The 18,707-nt window shown below is 35.6% G+C and overlaps 1 protein-coding gene across 1 annotated transcript in view; it reads left to right on the top strand.

Annotated features, from left to right (window-relative positions):
* Positions 1–18,707, top strand: part of TMX3 (thioredoxin related transmembrane protein 3) — a 46,764-nt gene that overhangs the window by 16,867 nt on the left and 11,190 nt on the right. Inside the window, exons 5-12 of the mRNA XM_068563283.1 lie at positions 2,690–2,735; positions 4,292–4,372; positions 6,162–6,261; positions 6,953–7,030; positions 9,338–9,404; positions 13,067–13,165; positions 15,961–16,018; positions 16,216–16,269. Of these exons, the coding sequence (XP_068419384.1) occupies positions 2,690–2,735; positions 4,292–4,372; positions 6,162–6,261; positions 6,953–7,030; positions 9,338–9,404; positions 13,067–13,165; positions 15,961–16,018; positions 16,216–16,269 (583 nt within the window). The remainder of the gene's footprint in view (positions 1–2,689; positions 2,736–4,291; positions 4,373–6,161; positions 6,262–6,952; positions 7,031–9,337; positions 9,405–13,066; positions 13,166–15,960; positions 16,019–16,215; positions 16,270–18,707) is intronic.

The raw sequence follows: 18,707 nt of genomic DNA, 5'->3' as shown, positions 1-18,707 counted from the left end.
AATTATTAGAGAAATGCAAATCAAAACTACAATGGAATATCACCTCTTACTTCTCTCTCAGAATGGCCATCATCAAAAAGTCTACAAATAACAAATGTTGGCGAGGATGTGGAGAAAACCGTTGTATACTGTTGGTGGGAATGAAATTGATGCAGCCACTATGGAAAACAGTATGGAGGTTCCTTAAAAAACTAAAAGTAGAGCTACCATATGATCCAGCAATCCCACTCCTGGGTATATATCCGGAAAAAATGAAAACTCTAACTTGAAAAAATACATGCACTCCAGTGTTCACAGCAGCACTATTTATAATACCCAAGACATGGAAACAACCCAAGGGCCAACAGACGATTGCCTTAAGAAGATGTGGTATATATATATACAATGGAATATTACTCAGCCATCTGTAACAACTTTTTTTTTTTTTTCCAATGGAAGAGGCTGCAGCCATAAAATTCTGTTTAAGACAGATAACATGGAAAAACGTTTATGTGTTAAGTACAAAAAGGACATAAAATTGTATATACAGTAGAATAACAACTATGTAAACACACCAAAAATCTATGCACAGAAATGTCTAGAGGAACACTAAACACCAAAAGATTAGCAGTGGTAACATTTGGGTGGCAAACTGATTCTTTTAAAATTCCCAGATTTTTCTTAATAAGCATTAATTATGATTGCAACGGTTTTCTTAAAAAAAAAAATACCCCACTGGCTGGTGGTTGAGCAGTGCAATGTCACTGTCACATATAAATCAGAGGCTTTGGCCCTGACTCCTGAGAGCGTGGTGCACCCCCCACCCCCAGGAGAGCTTAAGCACCTCTGGCTCCTACTGAGGGTGTCCTTGCAGCCCTGGTGCTCCTCAGCCTCTCTGACCCACAGACTCTTTTCTCCCTGCAACAATGTGGATGGACCTAAAAAGTATTATGCTTAGTGAAATAAGTCAGACAGAGAAAGATAAATACTTTATGTTATCACTTATTTGTGGAACCTGAAAAATAAAACGAATGTGTATAACAGCACTGAAACGGACTCACAGATAATAGAAAACAAACTAGTGGATACCAGTGGGGAGAGGGAAGCAAGGAGGGGCAAGATAAGAATGTGGGATTAAGAGCTACCAACTAGTATATATAAAATAAATAAGCACCAAGGATATATTGTACAGCACAGGGAAATACAGCCATAATAACTGTAGATGAAGTATAATCTATAAAAATATTGTCACTGTGCTGTACACCTGAAACTAATGTAATATTGTACATCAACTATACTTCAATAAAATTGTGTGTGTATGTATGTGTGTGTGTGTATATATGTGTGTGTATATATATATATATATATATATATATGTATATATATATATATATATATATATACTTGACAGAATAAGTCCTAAATTAGAGATAGGCACAAATAAATTATGTAATTGGTCTAAGTTCACATGACTATTCAGAGGCAGAACCTGTATCTTCATATATATATATACCAAGTTCCTATTTTTGTTACCTCTGTTGTTTGTGTTGCCTCTAATAAAAACCATTGTTGATCACTGTCTGGAACCTTCTGGTCACCTCTCTCCATGCGTTTAAGGGAGAAGCTCTAGAGTTGACAAGGGAAGGAGGAGAGATTTTCAATATTATTTGCCACAAATTCACTTTGTCTTTATTCTTGTGTATTGATGGGGAGTGATGAGAAACCAAAATTAATGATTACTAAAGTGATGAGTAAATCAGAACTCACATATAGAGGTAGATATAGAGGTAGTTTTCTTATACCCAGCTGTCATAAGAATATATTCTGGAAATAAAAGAAAATTAACAAAAGGAGAGATCATGTGAGTAAATACAGTATACTTTGCATATACTAGGATAAGTGTAAGTAATATTGTATTTTGTCTACTAACTGAGAATATTTTATTTCTTCTTTCCTGTCCTAATTGCCTTGAATCTGTAAAGTAGTATAGTATTAATTTCCCATAGTGATTACTATACCTCTTAAAGTCCTAATTCTCTATTGTTTGCTTGTTTTCATTACTATTTCTCCTTTCCCTCAAAAAGATGCCACTGTAGTGACTGTCTCATTTTAACTAACGTGCGATTTCAGAATAATCTTTGAGATAACTGGAATTACTCTAGGTTATTATAGAAGCAGAAACTTTTAAAACAAGTAGATAAAGTTGCTTTTAGATCATATATTAAATTAATTTTGCAATTATGATTTATGTTTTTAACATTAAAATACAAAGCAGTTCTTTTAAGACTCAGAAAACACTAAAGGAAGAGACAGGCCTTTTTTGAAGAAATATTTGTCCTGGAAATGAAGTCAAATGAGGAGTGAGACTTTATTTATATATGTGTGTGTGTATATATATATTGTTTTTTAAAACAAGAATATCTTTTAAAGTAAGTACTTTAGAGATAAAAATTTACTCTTTTGGCTTTTTTTTTTTTTTGTTACAGTATTTTTGTGCAGGTCATAAGTTGGATTATTAAGTAATTATTTTGTATGAGAATGTCATGTTTTTTCTTTTTTGTATGTGTCTATATTCTTTTATAAGAATTGAAAACAGCATATCTTTATGGGTTTGTATAAATATATATATTTTTTTAAGTAAAAGGCTCATTTATTACCAAGTTTCTCATTTTAAAAAAATTTAGAATTATTTATTCTTTTTCTTATCAAGGCATTGCTTCAGAGTTTGGAGTTCGAGGTTATCCAACAATTAAGCTGTAAGTTGAGTGTTGTATGTTTATATGTGTATTTTTATTAGTTCACTCTACTTACATTTTATTACATTAATTTCTAGTAGCTTCCTTGGAGGACTGAAGATTTGGGTTCTGCAGTTCTTTCTAGGTGCAGTGTGTGATCCAGGGAGAGGGACTTCATCCGTGCTTTTCTTTGCACTTAAGTTAATGTGTGGTTTATGGCTAATTCACCAAATGTGTTTTGAGTTTACTGTGACAGGCGCTGAGCAGGACAAGGTATACAGTTGTAAATTAGGAAAGCTCTACCCCTGAGGAGCTCAAGGGTATATTCTGTTTAACTTGTGAATCCTGTCTCCTAGCAAATTTTACTTTTCTATAATTGAAATAGACTTATTTCATTAGAGATGAAAGAAAAGAGAATCAAATTGATAGATGTTAATTCTCATCTGTAGATGTTGATCACGTCTAAGACAGAGCATATACGGTAGAAGAAATATTGTGATAATTCTAAAGGACTTGTGTTTTATAATCATGATGTTATTGAATTTTCTCATGAGTTTAATCCTGATCTCATCCTTATTTCAATAATGTGGAGAGTTGAGGAATTATTTTGAAACTTATTTTTATTATAAAGTAAGTTATTTTAGTATTTTAAAATCTCAGATTTTGAAACTTGACTAATTTTAATTTTTTTATTTCTTGGATTTTGTGTTGGCCTCCCTTCCTTCCCCCACTGTTTAAAAATGTTTGCTAAGGGAATTCCCTGGCAGTCCAGTGGTTGGGACTCTTTGCTTTCACTGCTGAGGGCACAGGTTCAGTCCCTGGTCAGGGAACTAAGATCCCACAGGCCACACGGCGTGGCCAAAAAAATAAATAAAATAAAATAAAATAAAAAAACACACGCACACACACAAAATACTTCCAGGGCAGAACCTTAAAAAAAAAAAAGTTTGTAAGCCTCTTTGACTTTCTTGTGTTCAGTAAATTATCTTTTCTATTCTTTCTGTTTAATTATAGATGTTCTACGGTGCTTTCACAATTTTTTTTTAAATTTCAGTTAGTTGGACACAATTCATTGGCAGGCTTTTGGAAAATTATCTAATTTTCTAGAAGAGGTATTTTTATGCATTGTTTTACTCTTTAATCTTGGAGCATCTGTCATGTTACTCTGATGTTGTATTGCTTAAAATTGGTTTTACCTTTACCAAAATACTTTTAATTCCCTGTCCTTTCACTTACTTTTTAATAGAGAAGATAGTGAGAATTAAGCTTTGATGAGTTCTTGACTGTGAATGTATATATTTTTCATTTATCAGAAGGCACAGACACAATGCAATTATCAAATACAGAGTAAAATATTTTCATGTAATTTTAATAAAATACAGCCTTTTTCTTTGCATTTTGGTTGTTGGTTCCCTGAAGCCAGTTATTGGCTGTTTTTTACATCATTATGCTACTTCTAAAACTCCACTGCATTTACTATTTTATTTGCTGTAATTTGTGTTACAATAGAGTGATTATCATTAAATGTGAAAACAGTTGAAATAATCTAAACTTTTACCCTATTTTCTTTTTTTAAGATTAAAAGGGGACCTGGCGTATAATTATAGAGGACCACGAACTAAAGATGATATAATTGAGTTTGCTCACAGAGTGTCTGGGTAAGTTCGTATTATGAAGGGCCTTTACTATATAATATTAGTATTTGCAAGTTAAATGTATTTGAGTAGACCATATTGAACATACATATTTTTAGGTGTTTAGCCTAAATAAAATTTGTCTATTTATTTATAAAGGAAAGCTAGGGTTGCATAGCATATGCAAAGAGCTCCTTGAGAGGAATAAAAGGGTCCGTGATCTTATGTACTTGTTAGCCTCACATTTAAATTCACTTTGTGTATAGAAGAATATTTTCCCCAATGGATTTTTAATACATTTTCAAAACTTGATTACTTCTAACAGCTTTGTGAATCTTAATTTTTTTTATTATAATTTTGCCTTTGTACTGCCTGGTTTACATTCATTTATTTTTCTTGTTATCTAATTTCAGTTTTCAGAGACACCCCACAGTATTATATTCTAAATAAACCTGGGCTTTAATCCCTAGCCTTTAATACCAGAAAATGCTTTTCAGTTGCAGCCAGGATATATTATATTGATAGCTTAAAATAATTTTAAGATAAATTAAAATATTGGAATGGATTTGTTGGGTGGCATGATACTATCTAGCTTAAATTATTTGAGAAAAGGCACAGAATTAGGAATGGTCTTTGTATATTAAAGTTTGCAAAGCTTTAGTAAAGTATAATTTTCACTGTATTTTCTCATTGATTGCATATTTCATTTTCTTTATTTGCTTTGTGAATAAATAAAATTTTAGATAACTTCATATTACATGAGGGGGTCGCCAGTAGGATTATTTTATTCCCCTATGGTTTAAATTAGTCTTTATGTTTTGGCAATTTTTAATGAGTTTTAGTTTAAGCTTAAGATGGCTTTCTGATGTAACTGGGAGTGACTCTACTGCAAAGGAAATTTCAAGAGTCAGTTCTGGAGTTGTGTCACTTTCTAGTTAATTACTAAAGTATTGAAATAGTGGCTAGAGTATAGTGATGCAATGCATTTAAAGAATTGTGTGTTTCGAAAATGTTTGCCTTTGCAGGATACATTTTGTTCTTTTTTGCAAATGTGATGGAGTAAAAATCTAATAATATAGACCACACTAAAAAAAGACTGCCTCTTAGCTTTTAATAGTATTTCATAAGTGATATGTTTTATAATAATCTTTGGTATAATTCATTTCTCAGTCTATTTGGCTTTGAAAATGACTGTATAATAAAACTTTTTGTAGTTTTATTTTCTCTTCATGAGATCCTTATATGCTGTTATGACTACCATTTTCCATTTTATTTTTCCTGAGAATAACATACTTAGGAAACATTTTAGATTTTAACCTTTATAGTGTGTTTTAAAACTAGCATTTAAATGGTCAGAGTAAGACATAAATATTCTAAATATAATATTATAAACTCCTGGGATAGTATTTCACAGTGTGTTTGTGTGAATGATCTTTTGAAAGGGAGAAAAAAAATAATTCTCATGTGGATTGTTTTGTTTTTAGCTGAGGATTCTAAATGGATTATAGTTCCATCTTTGCCTATCAAAACATTGGTTAAGATGATACTCTCTAAAGGGATGTATTTAAAGCTTATTTTTTAAACTGGTAGATTAAATTGTAGGTACTGTATTTTTATTATATGGGTATAATAGTGGTCATGGGCCATAGTTTATTAGATTTATGTAGATTGAGTGATATACTTAAAATGCAATTCATACAATATTAAAACTTTGTAACTTTAGATATGATAGGATGACATATAAATAGGAGTAAATTATGTACTATCCTTAGTTCAAGTGCAAGTTTTTTTGTTTTGTTTTATTTTCACACAGGGCTCTAATTCGGCCACTTCCAAGTCAGCAAATGTTTGAACATGTGCAGAAGAGGCATCGTGTATTTTTTGTTTATATAGGTGGAGAGTCACCTCTGAAGGTATCAAATGATTTTATTCTTTAATGCACAAGCACAGATATATTGTAATTTAATTTTCTGTATAAGGAGGGCTTCACCAAAAACTCAGGACTTACTTCACTCTTATTAGAAATACTTTAGTTCAATCTAAGTATTTCTATAATAAAAACACTTTGTCATATATCCTCTATAGTATTTGCCTTCATGAAACAGAATTGAGTAAAAAGTGGGTGGGTGTTGCCTGTGTTAGTATATTTCTTCTATTGACCTGGTTATTTAGATTTTGTATTGCTTTTTAGCATTTTGAGTCTTTGAGACTGCAACATGCAGTTTGAGTGTAAACTTTTTAAAAGCAAAAGCTCATTGTCTTAAGATTATCATATGTATGTATGTTTGTGTTTGCATGTCAGACACACCATCTCTTCCTATAATCATCATCAAATTAAATTAATAAATATGAATTGAGCTTGTTATATTTAATCAACTTTATTTGAAGGCATATAAAAGCACTTAGTTACAATGGTCTTTTGCCTTAGAAACAGCTTATTTCATTTCCTTATATTTAATCTTTTCACATGGAAAGACTTAAGGTAGCTAATTGTGATGATAGTACTTAGCAGTGATACTACTTGCTCTGAATGTTTAATGAGGAATGAATTTTGACCTTGATTAATATTTAAAAGTCACCTTTTTTCTGTTTGTATCTTCACAGGAGAAATACATCGATGCTGCTTCAGAATTAATTGTATATACATACTTTTTTTCTGCCTCAGAAGAAGTCGTTCCTGAGGTAATATTTAAAGTTGGATTTTAAGTAGTGTATTAATTACTATACATATTCAACAACTGTTTGTTGTCCTTTAATTGTGTGCCATGCACAGTTTTAAGTCCCGGATTATTGATGGCAAGCAAGATCACCAGGACCCTGATAGGATGGAGTTTACGTTCTCATGGGTGGGGGAAGTGGACTAAATTTTAGTATTGTAGATAGGAGCCTTCTCTTGGGTCCTCAGACTGAGATAGTGGTCCTCGGTAAACAAAGCTATAAACGGATATCGTAACTGCTCTAAAAAATAATAAAGGAGCAGTGTGATAGTAAGGACATTTAGAGGTGGGATGGCTACTCTTGATTGATTGATCAAGAAATGTCCGTCTGAGGAGAAAATACATCTGAACTGGGACTTACAGGATGTGAAGGAGCCACGCACAGATCTGTGGCCATAGTAAACCAGAAGCAAGGAACAGACATTACAGATGGCCAAGATGAGAACCTGCCTGGCATAGTGGAGTAACAGAGCAGTAGCCAGTGTGGCTGAACTGCAGTGAGGAAGGAGATGGGAGGTAGGCAGAGGCCAGTGGAGGCCTTCTAGGTCATGGCCACGCATGTGAGGACTTGGTCTCAAGTTCATTTTAAGGACATTACTCTGTGCCAAGTGCAGAAACAATTGGATCAGGATGAGACTAGATCAGGAAGCTCAGTTGAACTCTTGAAGTAATCTAGGATTTAGGCTTGAAAGTTAGTAAGAGAATTAGGAAGAAGTGAAAGAATTGTATTTGGAGATAGAATTTTTTGAGCTTGTTCTAGAGGAAAAGAGGTGCATCAAGGATGACTTTTAGGTTTTTGGCCTGAACAACTGGTTAGATGGTGGTGTTATTTATGAGCTGGGGAATACTGGGGAAGGAACAAGTTGGAGTATGGGAGGAGTGATGGAGTTTTGAAGGTTTATTTTAATTTAAGTTGATGTATTAGGCATCCAAGTACAAGCATCAGATAAGGGTTTGGAGGTAAGTCATGGCTGCATAAATGAAATAAACTTCTTAGACATGGGATGCAAATCTGGTGGGAGATAAGAGGGTCCAGGTCCTAACAGCAAAGGACAATGAGAAGAAATTGTCAGTAAAGTAGGAAAACAAGGTGAATGGGAAGCCAAGATAAAAAGTGTTTAAGAAAGGAGTGGCCAACTGTGCAAGATGCTGTGAAGCAACCAAGGTGAGGAGAGGAAAGAACCATGGTGTTTGTCCCCATAGAGGTTGTTGGTGGTTTTAAGAGAAACAGTTTCAGAGGAGTAATGGGGACAAGTGACTCACTGGTGTGATTTCAGAGACTGGCTCACTCAGGGATACCCTTGAAAGGGAGAGATGCTGAATGCTGTGAAATACTCCCAGGGTACCTGTGTGGATGAGTTGCCAACCATGGGTGAATAGAGGCATGCTGGATGGTAGAGCCTCACCTGAGAGCTTTACCACTGCCCTTAACAATAGTTATTTTCATGGTGCTGTAATGTAACCAGATCATTCTAGATCACCTGCGACATACCTTCCTCCCTTTTTAATCTTTCCAGGATAGCTGTCCTTATTTTTTATTTCATTATTATTTTTACTTTACTAGTTATCTACTGATTTATTTGTTGTTATGCTCAGTATTACCATACTCATGTAGTAATTCTGTGTGGCTTACCTAAATTATATCTTTTCTGCTCTAATACTGATTTCTCTACTGTAATTTTATTATTTTGAAATAAGTACAACACAGGTATAAGAAGCAGGTACCCACTGAATGGATTCCTTATTATTGATTGCCATTGTAAGTTCCCATTCATAAAGCAGTTTATCATTTAAGCGTGCTCTCACCTCTCAACGTGTGTTAGCAGATCTCACTCTCCTGACTCCCCAGTGAGGTGGGTGCTCTGAGTCCTTGATTCACGGGAAGCCGACTCCCCGGATGAAGTGATGGACTCGTTGTTTCACAGCCTGGGAGTGGTGTGGAGAACCTACCTATGCCGATTGCTACCTTAGCCCCTGCTCTTCCGCTGTTTCAGAGTGCCTCCTGGCCTTCACTTCCTGTGATATCTTTGAGTCTGTTCACAGCTCTAAGAATATTTCATGGTTTCACCATAGCAAACAGGGCACCGTGCCAGGGGGTGTATAAAGAGATATCGAGCCGAGTCCTTGGATCAGCTAGGGATTGACTGTGTTCTTTTTAACTGTTGGTAACTTTTTTGTGGTTGTCATCATTGTGTTCTTTTTTCCCCCTGGTAACTTTCAATGCTTTTGAACTCATGGCTACCAACTGAAATTTTTTTTCTGATTTTCGCAGTATGTGACCCTGAAAGAGATGCCCGCTGTGCTTGTTTTCAAAGATGAAACTTACTTTGTTTATGATGGTAAGTTCCAAAGTTTTAACTCATGTAAACACTTTATAATTACAATGTTGTGTCTATTATAGGGCTTAGGTGTTGATGAAAGATTTAGTAAATGCAGCTACTGCTTACATTTCCCATTAGTTGAATGACTGCTAGGTTTTTCTTACCCTTCAACTTTAGTTTTTCCACTCAGTGTTCTTTCATTCTGAGTTTGGCTACAGTAAATTTCTTTTTTTGTCAGATCATTTGCCTTTTTTAGAAATGAGCCCTAGGCAATTTCTATACATTACTTTAAAATATTCAAAATTAATTTTAAAAAGGTCTAACATTTGAGACACACAAAGATGTGAAAGAAATAAACCATCTTCAGTAGTGGTAAAGCCCTGGGGTATTCGTCTGTAGCCTTTTCTCTCCCTCCCTGACAGAAGTAACCACCCACCTGCTATTCAGCATTTCTTTGTTGACGCACATACTTGGTCTATTTTTTAAATATTTTTATTATATCAAACACACATTATAGTAAAGAGAATGCTAAAATAATAAGACTCTACATACATACCTAAGACTCTACATACATACCTGTCACCCAGGTGAGACAGTTACTAAGATCTTACGACATTTGCTTCAACAATTTTTTTTCTTTGTTGAAGCATTTTGGCAAATCCCAGTGGCATTTCATCGCTATGTGCTTCATTATGTGTCCCTGACTATATGTTTATTATGCATTTCTTTAAAAATGTGGGCTTTTTGGAGTTTATTTTTTTAAGATAACCACATGCTATTATAACACTTAACAAAATTAACAGTAATTCCTTGGTATTATCAAGTACTTACTACCAGAGTTCGCAGACTGGGCTTTGAAGTAGCTTAGGGCAGTGCAGCAAACGCACAGGGGCATGGGGAGATAGTTCTGATTTCAGGAAGCACTGAAACTCGACATCTGTTGGACAGTACACAGCCACTCAAAAGCAAAAGCGAATGCAAAATCTCACCTACTAGCGATGTTAGTAACATTGTAAATTACATACGATTAATGAAATAAAAAATTCAGTTTCTCATTCTTACTAGCTACTTTTCATATACTCAGTGGCCTTGTGTGGCTTTTGTTGGAGAGCACAGATAGGGACCATTTTATTCATATCAGAAACATTCTAGAGAGTTATTTTTACTGAACCAAACTTGGGTCCACTCTCCTGTGTGCAGTAAAGCCAATCTGCTGACGCCAGGTTGTGGTGAAGGAAAGGGCAGCTTCAGTGCAGGGCGCCAAGCAAGGAGTCCAGGGCAGCTAGTGCTCAAAGGCCAGGTGAGGGAGGGGAGTCACAGGGTATGTGATCCACTGGTGCACAGTCCTCTGATTGGTTGATGGTGAGGTAACAGCAAGGGCCGTGTCAGTTAACATTATCAATCCTTAGGCTCCAGTAGGCCTGGGGGATAAGTGCTCCTGGTCATCAAAACAACTCAGGAAATGTGCATCAGATACGGTTACATAAGCAGAGAATATGGGGGAAGGGTCGCCCAGGACTGCCCCTGAGGGGTCCTGCTCAGTCATATTATTTTGTGACGGAGAAGAAACTAGAAGTGTTTGAGAGCTGTAAGCTTTGAGTTGCTTAAATGACTCAAATCAATAGAAGAATATCTAATAAAAGGAATATTTTGATTGTCTTGTTTTAGTCAAAGGAGCATTTTAATTGTTTTGACAGTAGCATGAAGACAAAGCAGTTATAAAATCTTATAGCTTCCCTATCTTTAGATAGATGTGAGGACCGTGTTTATTCCTTGATGTAGTATAATAGCCACCACTTACCTGTTATGTTTGTGCAGCAGGTGCTATCTATTTGCTTAACTTGACATTTTCATTTCATTCTCACCTGAATCTGGTAGTAAGGCAGATAGATAAATATCCTGAGATTACAGAGGGGGTAACTAAGAATGTTAGATAAAGGAGAGAGATATGTAGTTAAATTGCAGGTTCATTCCTTTGCTCATTCATTGGATATTTGTTGAATGGCTGCATGAGACATTGGGCTTAAAAAGGAAATTAAGAGGAACTTATTTGAAATATGTTCATATTTCATATTTCATATTTGAAATATGAAAATTCATATTCCATCCACTTATTCTTTATCTACACTCCTTGTATGATAAGCACTTAGTATATTCAATATATTGTCTTATTTGATAATTATAACAATCTTTTGAGATCAGCAGTCTTACTGTTTTATAAACAAACAGGATTAAAGAGATTGTTTTTGTTTTTTCCAAGTTAAAATCATACATGATATAATCAAGATTCAGCCTTCAAATCTCTTGTTCTAGTTGCATTATGAGTTTCTTAACTCAGAGAGCCACTTCGCTTTTTTTTGAAAAAGGCCTGATTTTCTTTATTAAAGAATACATTTAAGTCTAAATAATGGCTAAGAAGTGCCCTTCCCCATCCACGTTTTACATGTGGCCTCCGATGCATAAGAAAGAGAGGGGTAATGTGTTTAGCATCTACAGCTGTTTTGAAGGCCAACATTTTCTAACTGCAGTAGTCAGTTCTTAGAACCTGCCTGAAGTCTTCAGATAAAAGGTTACTTTGAATGCTTATCCTACTATTACATTGTTGTTAATAATTTCAGGAACAGTGGGATGGGGCTTAGGAGGATGGTTTATTTCCTAATGAGTTTTAGATTTATCACTTTCGTGAATAATCTTTAGAAAATTTGCTTTTGACCTGGAGTGGAGATTATGGCCCAATAATCAACTTCTAGTTTTATGTTTGTTTTCCTAATTCATAAATCCAAATCCATAAATACTTTCAGATTTGCATTATATTACTTATTTTATAGGTTTGATAACTTGAAAATGTTTTGTTTAGCAATGCAAGTGACAGAAAAAGCACATCTTTCAAGAAATCAGTAAAATCCAGTCTTCATCCATATTGGTAGGCTTTTACATCAACTTCTTTTTCATGCAGTTGTAATAATTTTTCAGAATTACTTCAGAATTATATTTCTAATCAGGACATAATTCTCTTGGATATTGTAAATGTTTCCTGTCTGCTTACCAGAGGAAGTATTTGACGTTGAAAAGGGCTGATATAGTATGTGTGACTTTATATGTGAGTTTGTTTTACATATGAAGGAGGGTTGTAAACTGAGGTCAAAGTGTCATAAAATAGAGAACAAAGAAATTATAATAAAAATTGCCCATAATGCCATCATCCAAGAATAACCATCAACTCAGGAAAACTATTTAATAGGACTATATATATGCCTTCATTTTATCATTCTATCAGTTTTTTTCATACTTTATTTTTTACAGAGTTACAGTCATGTTGTAATATTGTTTTGTCACCTGCTTTACCACTTAATTATTATAATTTTTTAAAATCTATAAATGGTCTTTCTCAACATGTACCATAACGATTTAAATTATTTCCTGTTTAGGATATTTCAGTTATTTATTTTTATTTATCTATCTTTTGCTATTTTCAGTGGTACTATAATGATGAATTGTTTTGTGCATTAATCCTTTTTTTACATTTGATTGCTTCAAATAGCTTTCTTAAAATGAAATTTATGAATTTAAGATTATGATCCTATGTCAGGCATTTTATACATGCTGCTAGATTAAACATTATAAACATTTTAACGTCATATTTACACTATAATTTATCAACTTTGTTTTGTTTTTTTAAGAGTACGAAGATGGTGATCTATCATCTTGGATCAACAGGGAGAGGTTTCAGAATTATCTTACAATGGATGGCTTCCTCTTGTATGAACTTGGAGATACCGGTAACAAGCATATATACAACTCTCCATCACACTACAAAACTTTTCCTTAACTGATAACTTCAATCTGTAGAAAATGAATTTTTTAAGTTCTATTTCATAATATCATTCCTTCTTTCAGACCTGAATGCCACTTAAACTTTATGAGAATATAGATTAATATTAACCGAAGAACATACCTTTGCATGTGGAATAAAGATTAGCTAGAAAGGGTTTACTAATAGAAGTGATAGTGACAGGGAAAACAGAGCCTGGAGAATAAGGAAATGAGAAAACATAACCAACCAGAAAGCTGTCCGCAGGATGCTGATTTTGTAATAGGAGTTGGAATACAAATTATCACAACCTTTGAAAGCCTGCTTTTACCTGTGAAGAAACTATGGGCATCAGATTGGCATGGTTTCTTGAAGTTATGTAATTGAAAATGATAAGCAAAGCAAATATAAATATAGATGCAAAAAAGAAAGCTGTAAGGAACTACAGCTGTAAGGACTGGTCTCAAATAGATGTGAACTACAAAAACTGTAAGAAGCTAACCGTGTAAATTTTAGGAGGAAGTGTTTTGTAAATTTATAATGAATTACAAATAAGAAATAAGTCATGGTTATTGTTGCCACATTTGTGTCCATTCACAACTTTATGATAGTTGGATGAAAGTATAGTTTTAGATTAAAAGAATGGGAAAATGTTACTCAAGGCTCAATTTTTTTATCTGCGAAATAATAGGCATAGAGTTTCCTCTTCATGATGTCCTGCTCTTGGATCTGGTTAAGAATACAAATTAGAAGCACTCTAACACATTTTTCTGTTACTTTGTAACTTTCACAGGATGGTATTTGTTCTGGTTCCTGAGTCTTCTTTTAATGTTCTGTGTCTGGTGATGCTTCTGTCTTTGCTTTCCTTACAGAGGGAGGTGTGTATTAGCTCAGTATTGGAAGTTGACGTAGATACTGTCAGAGACTGTGGGTTTACATGCTGATTCATGCAGGCCCGTGTGAAGGGAAAAGGGGGAGAATGTAGGAATACGGTAGTTCTGCTCTCAGTACAGCATCGTAGGAGGCGGCAACTAAAATAGGCAGCTTTGCCAAAGCTCTTCAGTGTCTTCTCCCAGATTGATTTGGAAAGAAGTTGGCTATGGCAGTGTGTCTTTGTGTTCCCAGCGTAATTGCCCTGGTTGGGTGTCAGCTTCGGCTGTGCCCCACTTGTGGTCCTGCCTGGCCACTTGTCATACAAGCCCCGCAACAGGCTCCTGGCTCTCGGTGGCTTCAGACACCTAGTGTAGTTTCAGGACTTATGGCGACTGCAGATCCCTGCATCTTCCGACTCCTGCTTACTTTCCCGTTTTGTCTCACTCTCTCCCGTCTCCGGCCACGCTGACTGTTCAGTTTCCTGAAAAGGCTGTGCACCTTGCATCAGAGCACCTTTAAATATTCTCTTTTCTTTGCCTGGAAAAGTGTAGTGAATTTATATTCATCTGTCAAAGTCAGACCAAATACTGCTTTCTTAGGAAAGTCTTTCACTAACCCCCTGGAACTACATTAGTTTACTCTTACAAAATGTTCTTTTATAAACCCCACGTCCTCGTCCTCCCAGAGTCTTCTGACTGTTCACCACACGTCTGCGTGTGTGATTGTCTTCCCCACGTGCAGAGCTGTGTCTGTGTGCTCCTCACTGCAGCCTCGGAAACTAGCCCTGTGCCGGCTACATTGCTCGGCACCCGGTACCTGTGAACTTAATACGCGAGAAACCACCTGTGTCGGCCTGTGGGAAGATGCTGGACATGTTGTAGGCATTTTGAAAAAACTCATGAAGCACTTTAAATTAAAGAAATAACAGTAAAAACCAAACACTGAACAGTAAATGCAGTAATATTTCAAGAGGGGAAATAAACATTATGAACTAATGTTTTTAGCTGAGGGTTAAAAGAAGCGTCAAGATTGTGTAGAATTTAAAGTTTGTATAGAATTTAAGTATGAAATTAGAGAAGATATGGGGATGAGATTGAAAGATTGTCGATTTAATCCTACGTTTATATACCTACTCTGAGCCAGAAACTATCCCAGTATTTTTGTACATGTCATCTCATTCAACTCTCCAGATGACTTTGAAATAGATAATAGTTTCTAAAATAAGTTGGCGTCCGCTGAGGTTAAGGCACATGGCTAATGGACGCTGTGCCTCAGTGTTGTTCTCCCAGGCCTGGAACATAATAGACCCTGCTGGATTGCAGGGCCTGGTCTTCTGACTTCCATACCAGTGCTCTGCTTGTTACGTCACGCTGCCATCCTGGAGGATGTCAGAGATGAATATGATTTATGTTCTGTTGAGGGTTAAATAAATTTGAGTCAGTTTTATTTTGTGCATTAATTACTAGCAAACAGTGGCCCGTGGTACCAAAGGGAATAACATGGTAAAAATCATTTTCTTGTTCTATACCATTTTTTCAGAGCTGTAGTAATTCTTAGTATATTTCTTTTATCAACTGGTTCCTTACAGTTTTAGTTTTCAACAAAATACTTACTTTAGTGTGTGGGTTGTGTGAAAAAAATAACAATTTGAGTATATGAATTGTTAACTATTTACTATTATTGATATTTACATTTCAGGGATGGGAGGTAGGTGGGAATTTATCACTTGGAGTCAACAGTTCACTGTTTCACTCTGCTAAGCATAACATGTTTAAGATAATTGGAATTGAATTCTGGAAACTATATACTATTTTCCTATTCATTGCTACAGTAATAATTGAAAAGTTTAATGAGGACTATTGAATTTAGATATGTCATTCTTAATTTCAGGAAAGCTTGTGGCTATTGCAGTAATTGATGAGAAAAATACATCAGTTGAACATACCAGGTATGGTGCCTTGAAATAGTTTTAAGCTTCAAATATCATCCAATTCAGACTTTACATGGCTTCAGATAAACTTGACACAGTATCTTACTTTTCCTGCAGTGTTAGATATTAGATAAGGCAGCATATACTATAATTGAATAATTATATTTTTCAAGTTGATGAAATGGAATATTCATGTATTTTTTGTTTTCTCACAGATTAAAGTCAATTATTCAGGAAGTTGCTAGAGATTATAGAGACCAGTTCCACAGGTAGGTGTTTGCATTCTGGAAGGCTCCATTATCTTTGTTTACAAAGCAACTTTTTTGTTTACAAAATAACTTCTTTTATTACAAAACCTAATTAGGTTTTGTAATACAGTAAAGCAAAAGTCGGAGTATTTCATACTTTCAAAGATGAATCAAGGAGCTGAAGTGAATTACAGCATGTAGCATTTCAGTATGAATTGTTTGGACTTGAAGTTTATTGATATGTGTCTTACAAGTTTAAAAAAAACTTATAATTTGTATCATAGCTTAGTCTTGATAGGATTTGGGATAAGTTGGTGGTAAGAAAATATGCACATACAGGCATATACCTCAGAGGTATTGCGGGCTTGGCTCCAGCCCAGTGCAGTACAGCAAGTCACATGCAATTTTTGGTTTCCTAGTACATATAAAAGTTATGTTTTTGAATATTAAGTGTGCAGTAGCATTGTGTCTAAAAACTGTACATACTTTAAAAATGCTGACCATCATCTGAGGCTTCAGTGAGTTGTAATCTTTTTGCTGGTGGAGGGTCTTGCCCCGATGTTGATGGCTTCTGACTGACCAGGGTGGTGGTCACTGCAGGTCAGGGTGGCTGTGGCTTTTTCTTAAAATGGGACAACGGTGACGTTTGCCTCATCCATTGACTCTTCCTTTCATGAACGATTTCTCCGTAGCATTGGTAGCATTTTACCCATAGTTGAACATCTTTCAAAATCTGAAGCAGTCCTCTCAAACCTTGCTCCTTTGTCAACTAAGTTTATGTAATATTCTAAATCCTCTAAATGTTGTCACTTCAGTAGTCTTCGCAGCCTCTTTACCAGAAGTGGATTCCTGGAACCACTTTGTTTGATCACCCATAAGAAGCAGCTCCTCAGCCATTCAAGATTTATCACAAGATTATACCAATTCAGTCACACCTTCAGGCTCCACTTCTAAGTCTAGTTTTCTTACTGTATTCACCACATCTGCAATGACTTCCTCTCCTGAAATCTTGAACCCCTCAAAATCATCCATGAGGGTTGGACTCAGCTTCTTCCAAACTCCTGTTAATGTTGATATTTGACCTCTTCCTGTGAATCATGAATGTTCTTAATGGCATCTAGAGTGGTGAAGCCTTGCCAGAGGTTTTCAGTTTACTTTGCCCAGATTCATCAGAGGAATCACTATCTATGGCAGCTGTGGCCTTAGGAAACACGTTTCTTCAATAAGAAGACTTGAAAGTCAAAATGACTCCTTGATCCATGAGCTGCAGAATGGGTGTTGTGTTAGCAGGAGCGAAAACAACATTAATCTTACTGTGCATCTCCATCAGAGCTCTTGGGTGACCCAAGTGCATTGTCAATGAGTAGTAATATTTTGAAAGGAATCTTTTTTTTTTTTCTGAGCAGTAGGTCTCAACAGTGGGGCTTAAAATGTTCAGTAAGCCATGCTGTAAATAGATGTGCTGCATCCAGGCTTTGTTGTTCATTTGTAGGGCAAAAGGCAGGATAGATTTAGCATAAATCTTCAGGACCCTAGTATTTTCAGAGTGGTAAATGAGCATTGGCTTCAACTTAAAGTCACCAACTATATTTGCCCCTCACAAGATAGTCAGCCTGTCCTTTGAAGTTTTGAAGCCAGGCATTGTTGACTTCTCCTCTCTAGCTAGAAAGTCCTAGATGGCGGCTTCTTCCAGTTTAAGGCTGTTTCATCTACACTGAAAATCTGTTGTTTAGAGTATCCACCTTCAAGACTTATCTTAGCTGGACCTTCTGGATAACTTGCTGCAGCTTCTACATCAGCACTTGCTGATTCACCTTGCACTTTCATGTTACGAAGATGGCTTCTTTCCTTAAACCTCATGAACCCACCTCTGCTAGCTTCAGACTTTTCTTCTACAGCTTCCTCTCCTCTCTTAGCCTTCATAGAATTGAAGAGAGTTAGGGCCTTGCTTTGTATTAGGCTTCGCTTTAAGGAACTATTGTGGCTGGTTTGATCTTCTACCCAGACCACAAAAACTTTTCTGCATATCAGTAATAAGGTTGTTTTACTTTCTTAACACTTGTATTCACTGGAGTAGCACTTTTAATTTCCTTCAAGAAGTTTTCCTTTGCATTCACAACTTGTTTGCTAATTGTTTGCTGGAAGAGGCCTAGCTTTAAGCCTATCTGAGCTTTCAACTTCCCTTCCTTACTAAGCTTGATCTTTTATAGCTTTTGATTTAAAGTGAAAGACGTGGGACTCTTACACTTGAACATTTAGAGGCCATTGTAGTGTTATTAACTGGTCTGATTTCAAGATTGTTGTGTCTCAAGGAATAGGGAGGCCCTGGGAGAGGGGGAGGGAGAGAGATGGGGGAACAGCTGGTTGGTGAAGGAGTCAGAACACACAAAACATTTATTGCTTAAATTCAAAGTCTTGTATGGGCAGAGTTCGTGGCACCCCGAACATCACAATGGTAA

This window comes from Eschrichtius robustus, chromosome 14 (assembly GCF_028021215.1).
Source record: "Eschrichtius robustus isolate mEscRob2 chromosome 14, mEscRob2.pri, whole genome shotgun sequence".
NCBI lineage: Eukaryota > Metazoa > Chordata > Mammalia > Artiodactyla > Eschrichtiidae > Eschrichtius > Eschrichtius robustus.
The sequence above is the reverse complement of the archived record's forward strand: the minus strand, read 5'-3'. Positions and strand labels throughout refer to the sequence as shown.